General features: G+C 33.9%; 1 protein-coding gene across 1 annotated transcript in view; it reads right to left on the reverse strand.

The window, feature by feature from the left end:
- SEMA3A (semaphorin 3A) overlaps positions 1 to 18,845 on the reverse strand; it is a 198,337-nt gene that overhangs the window by 122,590 nt on the left and 56,902 nt on the right. Inside the window, exons 2-3 of the mRNA XM_037129059.2 lie at positions 17,411 to 17,568; positions 11,789 to 11,851 (exon numbers count right to left, since the gene is read on the reverse strand). Coding sequence (XP_036984954.2) covers positions 11,789 to 11,851; positions 17,411 to 17,568 — 221 coding nt within the window. The remainder of the gene's footprint in view (positions 1 to 11,788; positions 11,852 to 17,410; positions 17,569 to 18,845) is intronic.

Consider the following 18,845-nt stretch of genomic DNA (forward strand, 5'->3'; position numbering starts at 1 on the left):
GAATCCAGGTTTTACCTTTTGCTCCACCTCTGGCCTTTTGGGAGATTTCCCTATCATTGCCTTCTTCTGCTCAGGCATCTGAAGAAGCTTTTCTTTCTCTTGCCCCACAGTTTGCTGACACTCTCCAGGGAGGAGGTCTAAAGTGTCTCTTGGCAGCTCTGTTGCCATGCTTTTTAGCATATTTAATACATTTTAGCTTAAAGTTTGTAGTGTGCAAAAACTGTTTTGACATTTTCCCAGGGATTTTCCAATAGTCTGCCTAAAGTGCATAAAAAGAAATGTTGTACACTGTTCACCCTGTGGTAATAAAGTCAGCATCACCTGTGCTATCAAGTGCATAACAATGGACATCATGTACCTTACTCTGGTGGGTAACAACATGTTGCTCTTCATTTCATTTTGCTGAATTGTTGGCCCAAACTGTGTTCACTGAAAGTTTGTCCTAAGTTCAACAAAGCTGATTATCCAGGGCATGCCAGGGTACTATTTTGTATACAGATATCATTATTGCCTTCTAGAGTTACACTATTAATGCATAAGTATAAGTAAAATAATTTAAAACATGTATATAGATATGGAATTAGTACTACTTATGTATAAGGCACATCCTTAATATTCCCTAAAACATTTTAGCAAAAAGTGCACATTATATACAGTAAATTATGGTATTGTATTCTGTATGCAAATCCAATGGAAGAAAATAGTTTTCTATTACCCATGTTCAGGAAAGATTTGAGGGAAAATGTCAGATATTCATAATATAAATTGGATAATTTTATTGTCAAAAAAATCCCAACCAAGAAATACTCAATTTTCGTAAAATGTTTGAAATAGATGAATCTATATTAATATTGTAAGAAGAAAACCTCAAACTCTATAAATAGCTTAAAAAATGTTATGGCCTACTATTAAATCACAAATCTTAAAAACTGAATACATATAAGTAGAAAATAGAAAATATGAGTTCATCATGGAATGCATATCTATTTTGAAAATATCTGAGTATTCATGTGATAAAATGATACTCAATATCATTTTTTATTGATTATACACTTTCCTCATTACTTGAATGTTTTTGCCTATAGACATTTGGAATCAAGGCCCAGATGTGAAACAAGAAGTGCAGATAAAGATCAAAGGTAGACTACAGTTCAAACAGGAGGCCCAGGGTGGTCCTGGCACCTCTACCTGGGTGACAGTCCTGAAGTCACTCTCTGTGACTCACAAAGGGAAAGCTCAGAATGCACTGGAGCTTGTATAGTCAGTGGGAGTTTATGATGAGGTGTTACAGTAATTTAAGCACATTTCCATGTGACATCTCTATTCTGTGTTTACATCTGATCACATTGGGCTTAATTCTATACTTTCCCTAAAAAGGGTGGCAGATAACCAAACTCGATTAGAATAATTGATTTTTAAATTCAAAACATTGCTTCCCGACATCACTGACTTTTCTAGGATAAAACCTGAGGATGTCCTATAACTATATTGTCCTAAAGGTGAACTATAGAAATTTCGAGTTATGGCTCCTTATGATTTCTTAACATATGCTGAGTAGTTTAGGAGAGTAACTACTAAACACATGTCAGTTCTTATGCTGTTTTTATGCTACTAAGATCTCAATTTTCACGTTTGTCTGATAAAGCATGATAACATTTAAAACCAAGCTCTGAAATCAACTGATTTTTCAAGTTGCTATAAAGAAAAATTTCCTCAGGTAAAGCGTACATGGAGTTCATCCATGTTTCACTTTGAACATGGTAACATCTTAAGCAAAACTGTGAAACTGATACAACTTAACTCTCAGACTCTTAGCAACAAAGTTCCCATTCTGTAACAGTTACTCCTCTTTCCCCAAGAGAGCAGGGCATGGATGCTTGGGCAGAGGAAAGAGGTTGTGGGAAGGGAAACAGCTGATAAACTCATTTACAAAAGAAGCATTCATGGGTCTTACCCAAAGGACTTACTTGGACTTTTAAGAAAATTCAGTAGTTTGCAAAGAACTCATTTTCAGGAAACCGTTTTATTGCATCACTTTCTTGGAAACATGTAGGTGGCCACACACTCTGCTTTTGTGTAAAGATAGTCATCGCTGATTGTGGGCTGATTCAAGATTATAAATAACCAGTTCCATCACCATATGTTGAAACCAAGAAATTGGCTGCATGTATATTGGTAAGCAAATGGATATTCTGATAAATAATAGTGGTAGTCCCAGATGGATGTTTTGTTCATTTTATAAAAGAACAGGATTACAGTTTGTCTGCCATGCTTTTAAAGACAATTCATGCAATTTTGCATTCTCTAATCCTATTAGTCATACCTAAATAAATCTTAGAAATTTAAGAATAGGCTGTAATTCTTCATAATAAAAAAAATGAAGGACACTCCTTACAAACACAAATATTTGTGACCACAAATGAAGGCCCGTGTCACCTCAGTAACTGCTTTTGATTCCTAAAATCAGAATATATGGGTTCTTATCTCTTATAGATTGGGTAACTAATTGGCAAAAGTTAATGGCTAAAAAATTCTTGGGGGTTTTGAGAACGATGGAAGAGAGTCACACTGAATATCATAATTTTAATGTGTTCTCTATTAACTGTCAAAGAAGAACTTCTACAGCATGACGACTATTCCTCTACAGAGCAGCTGGAAAAAAAATCAAGTTCAGAACTATAGCTGTGAAACCTGGCAAATGCTGCACACCATCCTCAGCACCAGGGAGGCAGATACCAGCGTCTATCTGTGCTGCAGAGCGGCCAGACCCACCCTGTTGGCCTGAGGCCTGGAACGATCCCTTTCATTTCCCCCTGAACTTTTCCAGTTGGCAGCAGGTTGTATTGTTGCCATGCCCAGGGGCTAGCTCACTATTATTTTGAAGCGAAGGCTGATGCAAATAAAATGGAGAGAAATTTCCTGGGTTTATAGTATGTTAAGACTGAAATGAAACAAATACATTGAATTAAATACTTTCAAAATTGGCTCAAATAGCTTCGAGAAAATTTACCAGCAATAATAGAGGAAGAAACAGTGAATTAAAAGAACTAGACAGGAAAAAAAAAACCCCAAACTTGAAAGAGACATTGGTAAAGATTTGTTCTGTAAACAGAAAACCTACATAAAAGAGTATTAATCCTATATTTCATTTGCCTTCATTCTCTAGCTTATTGCTGCCAAGGTTTCTGACTGTTCCAAAACAGGATATTCATTTTATTTGGAAGCAGCCTGGACATTCCATTATAAAAGAAGGAAGCGTGGCAAAAAGAGGAAACACACTTCACACATTTCTGTTCTGGGGAGACAGAAGAGGAGTGTTCCTGACCTTTTCTTGAACCGTGACGATCTTAAACCTCAGAATGTAATGTACTTTTTGGCATTAAACAACCGCACTGCTTTGCTCAGCACTGGCGGATTTACAAACGTAATAAAGGGAATGTAATCAGTTCAAAATGAATTCATTTTCAAACCTTGATCCTTTTTGGAATTTAAGTTGATATACACAGACAAGCTTAGCAACAAGTTGGCTTCCCAAGAGTCAGGCAACCACACTGATGTTTAACTTCACTGAAATGCACTCCAGACCCACAACATTATAAACTGTTAACTTAGCCTAGAAGTAAGAGTAAAAGCAGTTATAAACCAGTAAACCCCAGGGCCACACCTGAGGAGCAAGGATTCAGCATCCTGCGTGACAAACCATTTACACTTATTTTTTAAAGGGTTTCTAGAGTGCTTTCAGATCAAATGTGCAATTTCAGAGGAATTACACATAGAGATATTAGCCTGGAAAAATAAATGAGAAAGAAAATGTCTACCCCCTGAAAATGATATAGGAGCCAAATGCACAGAGCTTCAAAAACAAACATCACAAATATGTAGCACTGATTAGGCTGCTTTACACAGTCTTTTCCCGGACGGTTACAAAAATAAAGTCCACCCATCTGTCAAAACAACTGCTCCATGCATGAAAATTAAAAGAGAATTGAGGTGTTTTTAACTAACTTCCAATAATTACACTTTTCACAAAAGAATTTAATTTACCTCCAATTCCAATTACCTCCTTCCAGGTTGTTAAATTTTGGATGGAACAGTGAAATTTTACTATAAATCAAAGAAAAAGGAGAGAAGGCTGTGAAGATGAACAATCTCTATTCAAATACATTCAGTTCATGATTAAACATAACAACTTGTTTTGGTTCAAATACAAATTAGCCCAAAATGAAGGGGTACAGCACTCATTGCCTTAGGTCAATGAACATTCATGTAAAAAGAAAAAAATCTACAGCCCATCTGCAGTTTGTGCAGAAATATTTTAATGTATAATCTAGCAGCTGGGAAAGTCTTTCCCTATCACGATGGGTGGATTCATTTCTGCATGGAAATCCATTAATAAGCTTAATTCCTGAAGTTAATCTGTTGACTTTCTTTTTCTCTGGTCAATTTATTTGGCAAGCAAACCAAATACTAGCATCTTCATGCCAAAGCAGTAATCCGTGAGATTGTTCCTGTCACTCACTTCATCCTTCTCTCTATTTAAGCCGCCCCATGCTTATCTAACAGTAATGTTTTGTACCTTTTTCTTTTAACTCTGTGCCGACATCAGATCATCCATAATCATGTCTTCCTAATACCTCAGCATTTACTAAAGAATGTTAGAAATCTCTTCCTCAAAGGGAGATAACTCGTAAAACTAGGATGTAATTGTCTAGCAATTATAATATTAGCCATCTAATCTTGAATTTGTAACCTGAGGTTTTTAAACATCTGACATATGACATAGTGAGTGGGCTGTTTTGTCTATTTTGGGAGATAGGTTTACCTTCACTATTTAGAAAGATGGTATAATAAAATCAATTTATAATAATAAACTTCCCATGTTAATACTTCATTTTGTTTTCTTTGAATGTCAGATGATTTTTTTTTTAAATCTGATCAAACCAGGATAGCAAACTTGGCATAATTTCATGGCTAGTTTTTGAAGTAAGTATGTCTATTCATATTAATTGAACTATATAATCTTTAAACCTATGCTAATTAGAAAATAAATTTAAAGTGGCTTGAATGATGTAATAAACTAAATGAAGGCTGTTGCACTAAGGTACTGAATCATTTTACTTAAATGTTTCTCATTTGACTGTTTTTTTCACTTCCAGATTGACTATTTGTTTTGAAGTTCTAGAAATACTGCTTAATATTTTATTAATATTTTCTTGCAAATTATTTGAAACTTTCAAACTTGGTCAAAATTATTATACACATAGCCACTACAGACCATGATATTAGCAAAAGTTGCCCAATGTAATTCTCTTCTATATTTAAAGAAGCATTGAACAATTTTCACTTTGAAATTACATATGGACCAGGGAAGTTGATAATATCTATTTTTGGTTTATATTTTCTTTTATATTGTGCTATCTAATTATCACATTTGTACTGTTCACTGGCTTTCCCTGATTATAGGTGGTTTATAACATGTACTTAGCATACTGTATTTTACATCCCATTTTTTTTGTTTTAAGATTTTTTGTTTATTTATTTATAATTAGACATAGGAGAAGAAATTAAAAGAAGGAGAGAGGGAGAGAAACATTAATGTGTGGTTGCCTCTCGTGTACTCCCTACTGGGAACATGGCCTGCAGCCCAGGCATGTGCCCTGACTGGGAATTGAACCAGTGATCCTTTTGTTTGCAGGCTTGTGCTCAATCCACTGAGCTACACCAGCCAGCGCTGCAACCTGTTTTTCTTACTGCTTTTGAAAACTGCAGCAAGTATAAATATGTAAAAATGAAATGATATAAATAAAACTTTAAGAAAGTTTCTTGATGTCTTGTGGACATAAAAAGTGGCTTTTTATTGCTATATTTCGAAATCAAATTGAGCAGTTTGGGTTAAAAAGTTAACCAAAGCTTATTTGCTTTGAGTCATTGAGAAAGAGAGTATCTAAGAAAAATATTTCCAGAGTTCTTGTTAAATCTACATTATGATGGTTAGTGTATCCTCAGAAACCAGTAGAATTTTATTCATGAAGATTATCAAATACATAAAGAAACAAAATACCAGTGACAACTACTAGAACCTACATATCACATGAACTTGGAACAATCTGCTAACTACGCCGTGAGATAACATTGGCTGAAATCCTGGTCCCAGAGGAACCGTCCAAATCATTCCCATGAAACTTACGGAGTAAAACATTCTTACTGTACTCTAAAAAGTATGTATATTGATGTGTGGGTGAAATATGGTGTCCAATCAAATCTAAATAATAATTTGTCAATGACAAATAGTTCCATTTAATTTTAGCCACTTAATGATATGATTTAAATTTCTAATAAAAAAAGAATACAATCAAAATCCCTAAGCCCTCAGAGAATGTTTATATAATGTCTCTATTATAAGTGCTGGACTGAATACTTGCAAATATAAACTTAAAACGCATTTAAATTTTAATGCAGAATCAAAAGATTTCCAAAAAAATGAAGTTCATATGTATGTGACCTGGTCCAGGGCAATCCAGACACATTGAGTACCACCACTCTTCCTTGTATCAGTAGAACATGTAAGTTAAAAATATGAATAAAACTTAGTTCCTAATGCAATTTTAATGGTCAAGCTTCATTTCCCATGTATCTCTTACCTGAGATACAAAATGGGTTCATCCAATTGCTTTGAGATGTGTATCTTGTGTCCAAATACGAGTTACATAAATAAGCTAATAAAAATAATGCATTTAGAACAATACCAAGCAAGTATATATAGCAAGTTTTCAATAAGTGTTGAAAGTAGTTATTATCACCACGACTACTTCTGAATGCCAAACTAAAACTGTAATCCTTTTGTTTCCTTTCCCTGAAATTTACCCTCAAGCAGCAATACACCTGCATGTGTGTGCACCTGAAAACCTGTGCTTATTTCTCTGATATTTAAAAGACAAAGTATTCACTGGCCTTCATCAAAAAAAAAAGTTGTCTGTATATCTGAAGTGTCATCAGTCTCATTATGGGAGTCACGTTTAAAAATGAATAAACTGATATAGCCTTTCATTTGTGAGAGGACCTACTGTGTCCATGAAAATCAATTGTAATCAATGCTGTTCAGAACTGTAAAGCATCTGATTTTTGCCTTACTTGTAAGATAAGTTACCCTGGCATAGTTTCATGGACTCTGACAGAAGATACAGGTCTCCTGGGTTAGAGATAAAAGACTTTTATTACTCACAGAAGCAGCAGTATTCAGAGTACTAACACATCTCATGCCAACTCTCCAAGCTTCAATTCCCCCTGGGCAGTGAGAAGAGAGCCAGGTGACACCAGCAAATGCATTGAGTTGGTCTATAGAAGAGGAACCCTGGGTTGGGAGAATCTGAGTGTTTCATGGTAGTCAAACGTTCTAGATCTTGAGGAAGATGTTATGTTCATCATACTGGACTGTAAGCACACCTACCCTTTGCACTGATGGAGACATTGTCTCTGCTTCTCAAGGCTGTTTGTAAACTAGCCATTTGCTTCACAGGGAGACACTACATTCCAAGTCTCTTCCCTACACGAATATCTAAAAATATTCTGCAAAATAGACAACTAATCCCTTTCTTCACCAGATGTGTAGAAGTGCGAGAGACTCATGAAAAGTCTTCTCTTGATAATTATGTTGTAAATAGGGTTTAGAGATTTAATAAAAACTTTATAATATTTGTAGAATATGAGGTAATTCAAACTATCCATTTAATAAATTGCTATAATTCCTTGAAGTCTCTAAAATAAAATAAGAAAATATTAAACTCATTGTCAACTTTGACCTTTGAAAAAGTAAATGAAATTCAAGGACTAACATGCATTTTGGATGCTTTGCAGATGCATAGATAGCTTTAAAGTCTCAACTGTGTTCACTTGGCAAAAATTAGTATTGAGGGCCTGCAATTTGAGCCAGAATATTTTGACAAACATGTTATAATATATCATAGCATTAAAATTGAATAACTACTAAAGACAAAAATATAAAAATAAATCCCTCAAGAATCTCAAGAATGTCCCAAAATTCAGGTGCATGATACTCCACTTTGAAATGTATCCAAACGATGGGGATGTTATGAGAATCGGATTTTTTTGTTCATCTCAGATGGTTGAAATTTTGATTTCCAGTGATATTCAAAATATTTCTAACAGTCATACGGTTGCCATTTGGTTTTATGGAAACAGGGCAATGAGAGATGGTTTAATAGGATAAACAAAGAAGATTCAGAGAGCTATTGATTCGAAACAGATTCTTCTAACAGTTTAGCATGTATTCAGTTTTCATTTGCAAACCAGGGTCAAGGAAGTTAATCCCTCAATAGAAATGTTATTGTGAATAACAAAGTGGATTTTAAGCACCAGAAAAATAGAAAAAAAAAGTAAAGTGGATAATAGCAGTCAGAATAGATATACGTGGATTGCATTTATCTCCTTATTCTGGGTCTCTGTCCAATAATATCATATATTATACATCTTTTTATAAATTACAACTCTCAAGTAACAACAATGGAAAAGTTCATGAGCAGTTCACTCCTCTAGTATAGAAATGCCGTAACAACGTATATATAGGTTTAGAGCCTACACCACCAAGAAAAGAGGCATAATAGTATATATCCTGCATATTCACTTCTGCAAGAGGAAAAATGAAATTTATATTAATGTTGTTGTCAGAAATGTCATCAGCAGCCTCAGCCTCAGACACGTTTATGTGCACTACTCTCTCTCTCTAGAGAGAAGGAATATTGAGCAATTGTCTCAGGCTGCAGATTCCCTCTTTACCGCAAAGGCCATCTTTGTGGGGTAACTGCTCGAATTCCAGTTGCTGACTTAACATATGTGTTTGACACAAAGCTGAGCCGTGAGAAATGATGGTTTGTATTTTTCCTGCTGCCTGGAAGAATGCAGAGAGTGTTCAGTTTTATGTATGATGTTACACTCAGCGACACATTCTTCACCCGCTCTCGAGGTACATAATATTAACCAGCATCTTTGCCCGGCTTTTCTTAATGTATTTATTATTGTATCCTTGCATCTGAATCTAATTCTGAGAAGACAGCACTTTCCCCAGGACCGGTTGTTTAAAGAAGTTTTATTTCCAGAGGGCTTGGTGAGAGAACACTAAAGCCAGAAGGGAAAAGGTGAACTCAGCTTCCAGAAACCAAAGAGAGCACTGAAGGAGGTCATTAGTCTACTTTTCTCTTATTGTTCAGGTCAGTTCCTATTTTGGTTACAATACTGTCTTGGAGTCCCAATGGCTGCAAAAACCACGCAAGCCTCATTCTTGTGGTTTTCAGCATTACAAGAGCTCTTTGAAAGGAATTATTGTCCATAAGTCACAGCTGACTATTATTTACTCAAGATAGAGTTCAGAATTTCCATCAAATTGTCCATGTATCAGTTCAAAAATCAGGTGTTGAATGAAAATGATGAAAATACTCTTTACCTAAGGGGTTCTTTCTTTCTAAATGGTTATTTAAGAAATTATCAGTAAAAATACTAATGTTATTTATGTTTGAAAGTTTATTAAGATAGAAATATTATAAATCCTGGGGAGTCAAAGAGCCACTATTCTAAAATCATATAAGAAAGAAATGAAGGAAAAACGAGACTGTATATGAAGCCCCAAAAGAATCAATGGCACGTATTCTATTTAAATGAGATGGGTACTTAAATAGAAGTACATAAATGGCGTTACCTAAAAACTAAAATACATTTTAATAAAGTAAATTCCAAATGTATAAAATACATTTTGAATACTAGGTCAATGAAAAGCGACATTAAAGCAATAAGATGGGTTTCTAGAAAAATAGTAGAAAATACATTTTACTATTTGAACATAGTTTAATGTTTGAACATAGCTTACTGTAGAGGAATACTACATATTTTTTCTTGAACTAAAATATCTGAAAATTGTTGTCTCTTACTTTCATTAAGTGAGTGTCAACAAAGAGAACTTAAAATCCATAATAAGTAAATTGACAATGTACAATATAAACGAATAACCACAGCACAAACATTTTATCATATTACATTAATTAGTTGCTATTGAAAAGAGTAGTATGGCTAATATCCTCATAAAATTAAACTTTTAAAAGTCCATTTCTCAGCGGACACATAATTATCTATCTCTACTATAATGCGTGAAACACCATGTATAAGTTTTCAGAATCTTTATTATGTGTTATGAAATGATGTCTTATTTCCTTTGAATTATCTGGACTCCTACTTCATATCTATTACTTTCCAATAGTCCCAATATATTCGTCATTTGGGATGGTATAATATTTGATAAAGTGCACTTATTTTTTGTCCAATTTCATGTAAGCACAAAAATGTTTACTGTAGTATGAAGGTTAATGTGATTTATAATCACTATATATAAAATGGGATTTTCAAATATGAATTTTCTGTGTTTGCTGACATGAAATTAATCAGGATGGTGAACACTTGTGCTGTGTGAAACATTATCTGCCTTCCTTCACCTGCATGGCTACGAGATTGATGCATCTTTTTCTATGAACTTGATTCCATCTAAATCATTCTAAATATGCACACACATAGTTCATTTTGTTGATATTTGCTTTACTGTGCTTCACAAATGTCACATTTTTTTTACAGATTGAAGGCAAAACCATCCATCAGTAAATAAAAAAAGGTTACCACTCTATTGCAATACTTGCTTTATTACAGTGGTGTGTAACTGAACCCAAAATATCTCTAAGATATGTCTGTGCATTATCTTAGGCAACTGCTACCAATCAATCAAGTTGTCCCTTGAATATGTCAATATATCTATTTACACATATACAGGTTTATTTATGTCTTTTGGTGCATAGGGTAAATTTCTTGCAAATTCTAATACATAAACAAAACTTTTAAACTATTTACTTTTGTTTTAGACATCCGAAAACATGTGATAGAATATAAAATAATACAAATTGTATTTTAAGTGCTGGATTTTTTTGTTCATTGATTTAAATGATTATAACCACCTTTCATGATCTGTGCACATACTTGGCTATACCTAAAAGCAGTAGCCCACTTAACTGTACTGCTAAAGTTTACCTCAGGAACAATGGCCTTGTTTTTTACAATGGTAAAGACATTATAGGAATTGCTTACCATCCATCTTTTGTTCTGCAGTAACCAGGACAATGCTGTTATATAGTTATTTTTTTTGCAATTAACAAATTATATATTTTAGAGTATGTTACATAAACATTTCTCAATCCATATTTATTTAATGGATGAATGGAAGGAAGGGAGGAAGGAAAGAAAGAAGGGAGGGAGGAAAGGAGAAAAGGATGGGAGGAGTGAAGGAAGGGAGGAAGACAGGCAAAAAAGGAAAGAGGAAAATGTGGCACATATAAAGTAAAAAAAAAGAAAAAAATAGAAAGAAGAAAGGACTTGTAATTTAATTATGGCTAGAGGTAATATTTCATATCATTCAAAAGAAACTCAGGAGGAACTGACATATTAAAGCCAATCTGTACAAAGAAGTTGAATTATTTAATATATGTGCTACAATATTGCATTTATTCTTTTGAATATATAAAAATCATCAAAGAGAACATAGGTTTGCTTTATTTAGGCATGTTGTTATTTTAACCTACTTTATATAAAACTGTCAATACTTTACATACAAATGTAAGTATCCAAAATTAACTATTATTTTGTTTCTAAAGAATGATTAAATCCACAAGCACAAAAATGATGACAGAGTAATAAATTACTTTATTCAACTACTACAATTATTTCATAGATTTATCCTTACCAGAATATCTTTTCCAGCCCACTTGCACTCATCCCTTCTGGTGTAAGATACAGGCCACACAATCTAAGGGTAGAGAAGGAACATTATTTTATGCCAGTTAAGTTCTCAATACTAGATCCAACATTACAGTATATTAGACCAAGCTGGGAAACTGAGATAAGGGAAGGTCCATAAAACATTATGTGGCAAGAAGCTTTCGGTTTACATTGTTCAGTGGTATCAGTTAATTGGTATAAGCTTAAATCATTAACTCTTTGGGTACCCATGTGGATTTTTTGGAGTTCTGTCCACAAAAAGTCCAGCCATTGTTAATATAATGAGAATGATTTGCCCAACATTGATGTAACCTGGCAGACAAGGAGAGTGGACTGGAATGAACATGCATGAACAATGACTTCACTGTACTAGTCAGTGGGGGGCAGTAGACTCTGTTGAGAGAGTGTATGTACAGTGTTGCTGTAGCATTCAAAATGAGTGAATAGAGCAACAAATCTGCATCAAATTTTGGGATAAGCTTGAACATTCCTCCACAGAAATTATTTGGATGATTCAGAAGCCTTTTAGGGATGATGCAATGAGTGCCACAGGAATAAAAGTGTGGCACAAATGCTTCAAAGATGGTCAAGAAGAAGGAATGGCAAAGTCACAGCAAGATCAAGACCATCTGAGTTCAGTTTTTTGATTGGGAAGGTGTTGTCCATTGTGATAACACTGCTCCAGGTCAAACAATTAATAAGCAGCACTACTCAACATTTCTTTTTGGGCTGAGAGATGCAAAAGGGCCACAGCCATGAGCAACTGGTGATTGGCAGCTTCCTCAAGACAACTTGCCCACTCATGCATCATGTTTGGTGCAGAGTTTTTGGCAAAACATCAAGTTACCCTGATGACTCAGCCCCCCCTACAGCCTAGATTTGGAGCCCTGAAACTTCTGGCTTTTCTCAAAACTAAAATCACCTTTGAAAGGGAAGAGATTTCAGACTGATAAAATTTCATTGACGAGATTCAGGAAACTATGACAGGACACCTGATGGCAATTGGGAGAACTGTGTGAGGTCTCAAGTTTTCTTCTTTGAAGGAACCGAGGTGTCATTGTTCTATGTATAATGTTTCTTGTATCTTCTTCAGTAAATGTCTCTATTATTCGTAGTACATGGCTGGGTACCTTCTGGACAGACTTCATATAGGAAAACCGAGCAACACAGAAATTCCTGCAGTCAAGACAGGCATACCTTGTTTCCTTGCGCATTGTTTTATTACACCTCACATATGTGGCATTTTTTAACAAATGGAAGACAAGACCCTCCACCAGCAAAGTGATTTTGACTCGCCTCATTGAGATACTTGCTTTATCAATAGAGGTCTGGAAGCAGACCACCATATCTCCAAGGCATGCCTGTGGAACTAATGAGTGTGTGGTGGAAAGAACTCCAAAGCAGGTTGGGACAGAGAGGCCATCTTGGGAGGATATGAGCATCTAGTAAAGAGAAGTAGAAATAGGCACAGAATATGGCTTACATTCTTCTCAGTGAACCAGTATCTTGAAATAGCGATTTTGAAATTTTAACATTGGTCGCTCTGGATTCATTACCCTAATCCAAATCTCAGAAGAGTGTGCTTGAATGAACCATTTATAGGGTTAGAAAATACCCATCTTAAGAAGAAATCTTTTTTTTACAGGGAAAATAGGGAAGAGTAGGTTTATTTTACTTTCAGAAAATAAAGGGGGAAATGAAGAAGCAAATAAATAGCTCTAAAAATAATCACCCTCTTCACTGTAGGCAAAACAGACTAATTGAGAAGTAATTGTTTGCATTTTCAACCCTAATTTTTGGTCTTCACCCTTCCAAAGGTTGTATGAATTCAGTGACAGTGGTTGACAAACTGAGGTGTTACTGGTGGCTTCGAGGTCTGTGGATACATTTCTCCTCAGTAATGTTAATGCATATACCCTCATCTAAGTTCTAATATAAAATTTTAGTTTCCCTCAGCAATTCCAATGAAGTCTATCTCTCCTGGGGCCAATAAACTTAATGTTTTTTATTCAACCTTATCTTCTGCTATCATTAGTTAATTTTGGGTGTGTGTGTGGAAATCTTATGTAAAAGTCCAGAGATGGTAGCAGGTAATCATTCATGTCAGCTAAAAAACTTTTAATCTCAAAATGACTGATTAGCATTCATTGGGAATCTCCAGAAAATTGAATATAAATGGTCATAAACTTGGACAAAGGCTGTGATAGTCAATCTAGGGTATTAAAAAGCAAAATACAATACATTTATGAACAAGAATTTAGGACATATTGAAATAACCTATGATGGCATACACATTTCAAGTCCATATCACAATGAAAAGCCCTAAACATTTTTGGATGTGCATTAATTTTTACTATTTAAATCTCTTAATTTACATATTCTTTTTCTTTTTCATGTGCTTTTCTTTACATATATGTCTGTGTGTGGTATATAAATTTGAACTGTTATTGGACTAGTTCCACAAGGTTATTACAAAGTAGTCACACAGTCAGAAACACCATAGAGGGGCGAATGCATGTCCACCCCATTTTTATACCCTGACTCCTTACTCCAAGTAAGGTTGCTTGGTGGTTGCATTCCAAAGGCTCCACAGCCGTAGCCTTACACTGGCTATAGAAAGGCCAATGATCTCTTCTCAGTTAATGGTTACAACAGAGGAAGATACCATATACATTATCCTGGGGACTCTACAATAATAATATATACCAGAGCTAAAATTATTCAGCTTTCTAGTAAGGTTGTGCAAAATTCAGATTATGAAAACATAATTTTTAACTCAACAAGGCAGTTTGCTTTCTTATAGTTTCCTACATCTTGATTGTTCTGTTGAGACAACATAGACTTCATTTTGTGATTTCTTTCTTATGTGAAAAATTAATATAATTTTGGTAATATTTGTGCTAAATTATATCATACTAGAGAAGTGTGTATACTTTCAACTTTCTAGAGTTCAAGAGTAATGTGTGCGTGTGTGTATGTGTATATATATACACAAATATACATACATTTGTTAACCTGTTGATGTTTTGGCTCCTGTTTTCAAAAATTTCTCACTTAACTAACAAAGTCTAAATTTCTTATCCATTATACTACTCAAAGTGTTTCATGATCTATTTTACGCCATCCTTCTTTATGCTTCTAATCATAGTAGCCTCTCTTAATTAGTTATTTAATAACTATTTATGCTTCAAAGAGATTGCACCCTTTTATCATGGCCGGGAATCCTTCCATAGTCCTTCCAAGTCTGAAAATATGTTTTTGTATCTAACAAGGATTGGCCTAGTATTTACCTTTATATCCACAAACCTTTATCTTTATCATTTTGTAAGTTCTGCAAAAATTATGACATAGTATTATACCCTTTAGAGTTTATCACAGTAGTAGAAGTGTAGAAAAAATTTGTTAAGTAACATTAAAAATAGGGTAAAAAGCACTTAGTATATAAATGTATTCAAACAGATGTAATATTTAAGTAAATTGTACTTACTCTCATGGGCAGTGTGATATACTGCCTATTAAATCAAATTAAAACTAAGTAATATGTTTGAAATGGGATGTTTTATTATTAAAATATGTCTTCCATTACTAGAATAATGATTTTAAATTCAAGAGCAGGAGATTTAACAAGAACATTATGGCAGTGGGCAAGTCACCTAACTTTAATTAATTCATTCTTTCAGTATATATGAGGGAGGACAAATGTAGGTTTACAGCTGTTCATGTGGAGAATAATGCAATAATTAACAAATAATAATATAAGAAAGTCTAATTGGTAGAAGAGGAATGGTGATAAATCTTAGGCATTCAAGTGGCCTTAGGATTTTTCTCATATATAAAATTATTGGTTAACTTATATGATGATTTAATCTTTTCAATTTTAAAACTAATTAATATGTAAACCAAAAAGACTATTCAGTGGAAAATGTTAAATACATTAAATATTGCATTATGAAGTGATATATGCTCCTATATTGTCTATCTGTAGGTATGTAGATATGTACATATATATTTATATTTATATATGATTTTCACAAAATGATCAAAATATAAACATCCCAAAGTTGAACTGAAATAAACTTTTATTATTAAAATAGCAAATATTTATAATTGTCTTAGATTTTTCATTCATTTTTAAAGGATAATTTCCATTCACTAAAACAACAGAAATTTGCTTATTTTGTGACCTTTATGAAAGACCCTAAGATAAATGTTGTTATCATTTCAGAAAACAGGAATAAGCAGTTTTTCTTAGATAACGGATGATGTTAGGATACTGCTATCATCTATGCTGGCTTAAAAACCAGACAGATCAAAAAGTCAGAAAAGAATTTTCCAAGGTGATTTTTAAATGTTATATTCTAATTCTAAAGTATTGTGTATTGATATTACATACCAGTATCGCTATTTTATATGCCTATATGTAAGGAATCAAATCTCTTTATACATATTCAGAATTTTAGTATTTCAATAATAGAAACAAAGTGAGTCCTAGGTTTAGTGCAGTAGAGATCTGGATCAGCTTTGAATTTAAATCTTCATTTTATCCCCAAAGCAATATTCTTCAAACAGAATAAAAGCTTTTTACACAATAAAAAAGTATTGCTCTTTCGATTACAGTTTATAAGAATTTGAGGCACACCACCTTAAAACCCTATGTGTTAAGAAGCAAAAACTAACATACATAAATACCGAAGTGTATGCACTCTTAAAAACATGTTAAACTGGTACTATTGTAAAAGATTTTGCATAAGGATCTTTGTTCCTTAAAGAAGACTGGAAATATTGAACTGTGGGAAAATGGTTCATTTAGAGAGTATAGCATATAGACTCAAGTAGCACAATATCCACTGATTTTCAATCAATGTTTATGTACCAAACTATATACCTCATTAATTAAATAAGCCAGAAACACTATAAAGAATATGAATAAAAGTGACAAATGGGTAGTATCTAAATGACCACATATGTAAAAACCTGACACTGAAAATTGATCTTCCAGATAAGTGTTTGGTAAAATTTTTGTTTAAAAGGCCAGATAGTAAATATTTTAGGCTTCCTGAGACAGATGATCTCTATCACAATAACTGAATTCTGCCATTGTAGAATGAAAGCAGACATAGACAATATGTAAATGAATTCCAGTTTTCCAATAAATTTTACTTACAAGCACGATTGATGTACCAGATTAGGCATGTGTATAATGATTAATGAACTCTGCATTTGCTGGTCACATAAAGATGTATACATTTATTTTATATGTATATATAAATACATATATAATATACACAGTGCATGAAATAAATTATAATATATTTTTATGATGGTTCAGGTATTTATTTAATTTTATGTAAGAAAAATGATATAATGATATATCATTTTTGGAAAACACTATAGCTTTCTCCCTGAGGATTTTTATGGTTTACTGCATCCATTGACTTGTGATAGTCAAATCAATGCATTACTCATGTTTGTATCTGAAAAGGTGAAGTACCCATTTAAACAAATTTTCAATTGTCACACTGTTATATATCTAGAGAATTCTTGAGATGTTTCAAAAGTACTGTAGTGCATATATTAAAATAAATACCTTTTGAAAATCCTTGATATTAACCAGGTTGAATGAGAATATGTGATCCTTTGCTCCAACATACAGCCTGCTCCGTTCCTCATCCAAAAGGAAGGTGTGATAACTGGAGCTGTTGGCCAAGCCATTGAAAGTGATCAGATTGTTGGATTCCAGCATTTCTGCAAGGTAACAAAGCAAGACATTGGGTGTTAATCTGAGGTCCCATGCAAACACAGATTTGGTACATGGTGATCCGACTACTCCTTGCTGTACTTACCAATCAATGGTTTCTCTTCACAGTAATACAAAATATATAGAAGCCAAACTTTTTTTTTTTTACATTTTGAAATGGGAATGGTAGTCATTAGTTTCCTGATGTCATTCTCAAGACACACAGTGCTATAGAAGAAAGGAAGAGAAATCCCTTGTCCTCACAACCGGTCTGGTGGAATCTCTTTTAGCAATGGATTAGAATGGACAGTATTACATATAAAATGTCTTTAATATTACAAAGACTGGTGTAAGTGGCTTAATTTTATCGAAGTCATTAGCTAGAAGGATAAGCACTAGCAGAATTGGTAGGAGGAAACATGGTTTAGCCTCCTAGGTTGTTCGAGGTTTCATTTTATTGCAGAATTTTAATCTTTTCAACCACATTCTTTGTAAAATTTTGTAACGGACATATATAAAGAAGCTGAGTTGGCCTTTTGTAAAAACATGAATTAAATTAATTATACTACCTGACCTTAATTTTTCTGTTTGTTAAAGCTCTCCAAATTTGCTTTTGGTGTGAATGGGCAAGTACTAAACTGTTAGAACTATACTTTAAGTGAAAAAATATTTTCATATAAAAATAAGATTAATTGGAAATTCACTTTCAAACAGAAAGGCAATTATTGACCATCAGCAAAGAGGTTTTCTTTAAACATCTGCTTTCATCAAAATTATGTACATAAACCATCACAACCCCCCTCCCAAGGCCTAGAAATGTTGGAGAGTCTCCAGAACTATGTCCTGAATCAATGATTCAGATTTTTCCAGCACACACATAGTAGAGCCTTTTCATCATCATTAAACGTAGACAGTGCCTTTCAAGGAGAGGCAGTGGCAATGCAGACCCCTCCTCTGTCTCAGCCCTGGCCCGAGGACATTGGCTATTTGATAAATTTCTTTGATGTATCTATTTCTCCTACTGCCTCCCAATATAATTAGAAATATTATTTTAGTAGAGGACAAGGTTCAAACACTTGAACTTAGCATTCAAGACCTAATCACTACCATCTGAGTTGAGACTCCACACCAGTTATCTCCTCATGTTCTCTTTCCTGCCACCTTGGCCTAGCACTACCCACCCTTATAAGCTAGTTCAAATGCAAGCTCCAAGAAATTCTCATAGATTTACCTTCTTCTTTTTAAGATTTTATTTATTTACTTTTAGAGAGAAGGGAAGGGGGGA

This window comes from Artibeus jamaicensis, unplaced genomic scaffold (assembly GCF_021234435.1).
Source record: "Artibeus jamaicensis isolate MK-2021 breed Jamaican fruit bat unplaced genomic scaffold, CSHL_Jam_final contig_787, whole genome shotgun sequence".
Taxonomy (NCBI): domain Eukaryota; kingdom Metazoa; phylum Chordata; class Mammalia; order Chiroptera; family Phyllostomidae; genus Artibeus; species Artibeus jamaicensis.